This window comes from Eimeria mitis, genomic scaffold, assembly GCF_000499745.2.
Source record: "Eimeria mitis Houghton genomic scaffold, Emh_scaff458, whole genome shotgun sequence".
Taxonomy (NCBI): Eukaryota; Apicomplexa; class Conoidasida; order Eucoccidiorida; family Eimeriidae; genus Eimeria; species Eimeria mitis.
In genome coordinates, this window is record NW_013572891.1 from 15,298 (window position 1) to 17,051 (window position 1,754).

Sequence of the window (1,754 nt, forward strand, 5' to 3'; positions counted from 1 at the left end):
CAACTCAGCACCACCATGCCCTGAATAAGATAAGGGGGGGGCGTGGGGGCCCCCAGCTCGTCGAGGGGCCCCCAGTTCATACAGTAATCTAGGGCCCCTCACTCAATACAGGGGCCCCCATTCAATATAGGCATGGGGGGCCCCCACTTCATACAGGGGCCCCGCTTGATGTGGGGGCCCCCAGGGGAACGTAGCGGCTGCTTGAATGCTGAGCAAAGCTTCGAGCCAGCAGCTGGGGGCCCCATAGGTCAAGCGCGGGGCCCTCAGGGTGCAGCTAGGGGCCCTAGGAATGTAGCTAGGGGGCCCCCAGACCGCAGCTAGGGGCCCCCAGAGCGCAGCTGGGGGCCCCCGTCTGCACTTCCGTCTGCACTTCGGCTGACGCAGGGAAAGCCAGGGGATAGAGTTGGCGTTGATTTTTTTTGTTTGTTTATTTTTTGTTTTTGTTTTTTTTTGTTTTTTTTTGTTTTTTTGTTTGTATGCAGAGTTATCGTGGAGACTACTAGAATACAGCTTTCTCTTTTTGCGGGCTCATGCACGACCAGCTGCTGCTGTGATTGATGCAGCAGAAGCAGATGCTGTTACACCTGAACGCTCGGAAACAGCTGCTGCTGCTGCTGCTGCTGCTGCTGGTGCTGCTGCTGGTGCTGCTGCTGTATCTGAAAGCCCTCAAGCATCTGCTGGTGGTGCTGCTGCTGCTGCTGCTCCCGAAGGAACATCTGCTGCTGCTGCTGTTGCTGCAGCTGCAGCAGCAGTACCAGCAGCGCCATCGAAGGGAGAGCCCTCAAGGAGGCCGCCAGCTGACTTGGGGGGCCCCCCGCTACGCAGAGGTAGGGGCCCCCAGCTGGCCGCCAGAGAGGTACGCCTGCGGCTGGAGTGTATAGCCACCTATGCAGCAGCACGGGAGTTCAAGCAGCACCTCAGTCTCCTGTGCATGCGTGGCCTTCGCTATAGAGAGCAGCAGCAGAAGGGCAAAGCCCCGAAGAGCAGCAGCTGCTGCTGCAGCAACAAGAGCACCAGCTGCTGCTGCAGCAGCAAGAGTAGCAGCTGCCGTAGCAGCAACAAGAGCAGCAGCAGCAGCAGCAACAGCAACAAGAGCAGCAGCAACAGCAACAGCAACAAGAGCAGCAGCAGCAGCAACAGCAACAAGAGCAGCAGCAGCAGCAGCAACAGCAACAAGAGCAGCAGCTGCTGCTGCAGCCACAAGAGCAAGCGAGCAGCAGCTCGTCAATGCCAAGCAGCAATCCGTCTCTGCTACTCAGCGTTGATGAGAGCCACTCGCTCTCAGGTTCGCGCTGTGTGTCGCCTGCGCCATCCCCCTACACCTACAACTCCTGCTGCTGCTGCTGCTGCTGCTGCTGCTGCAGCAGCAGCAGCAAAGCAAGACTGCACAGAAGCAGAGAGCTCCGCAGCTGCAGGCGAAAGCCCCCACAGACAGAGCCCTCCTGCGTTCGTAGGCCCTCAAGAGAGCCGCCCAAAGGAAGAAGCAGCAGCAGCAGCAGCAGCAGCAGCAGATGCAGCAGCAGCAGATGCAGCAGCAGCAGCTGCTGCTGCTGCACGCGCACGAGTCACTGCGCAGCAGACACGCCAGCTGATGCGGGAGCTGCGTGCTGTGGCTATTCGAGCTGAGCAGGGCGGCATGCAGGGGAGACGTCGCCGCCCCCCTTCACCCAGGGGGCCCCCCTCTGGGGGGGCCCCCCAGCTGCAACAGCAGCAGCAGCAGCAGCAGCAGCAGCAGCAGCAGCAGCAGCAGCAGC

The 1,754-nt window shown here is 60.6% G+C and overlaps 1 protein-coding gene across 1 annotated transcript in view; it reads left to right on the top strand.

Moving 5' to 3' along the window:
• Positions 1 to 1,754, top strand: part of EMH_0013010 (uncharacterized protein) — a gene marked incomplete at both ends in the record, with an annotated part of 17,456 nt that overhangs the window by 14,456 nt on the left and 1,246 nt on the right. Inside the window, one exon of the mRNA XM_013499705.1 lies at positions 485 to 1,752. Coding sequence (XP_013355159.1) covers positions 485 to 1,752 — 1,268 coding nt within the window. The remainder of the gene's footprint in view (positions 1 to 484; positions 1,753 to 1,754) is intronic.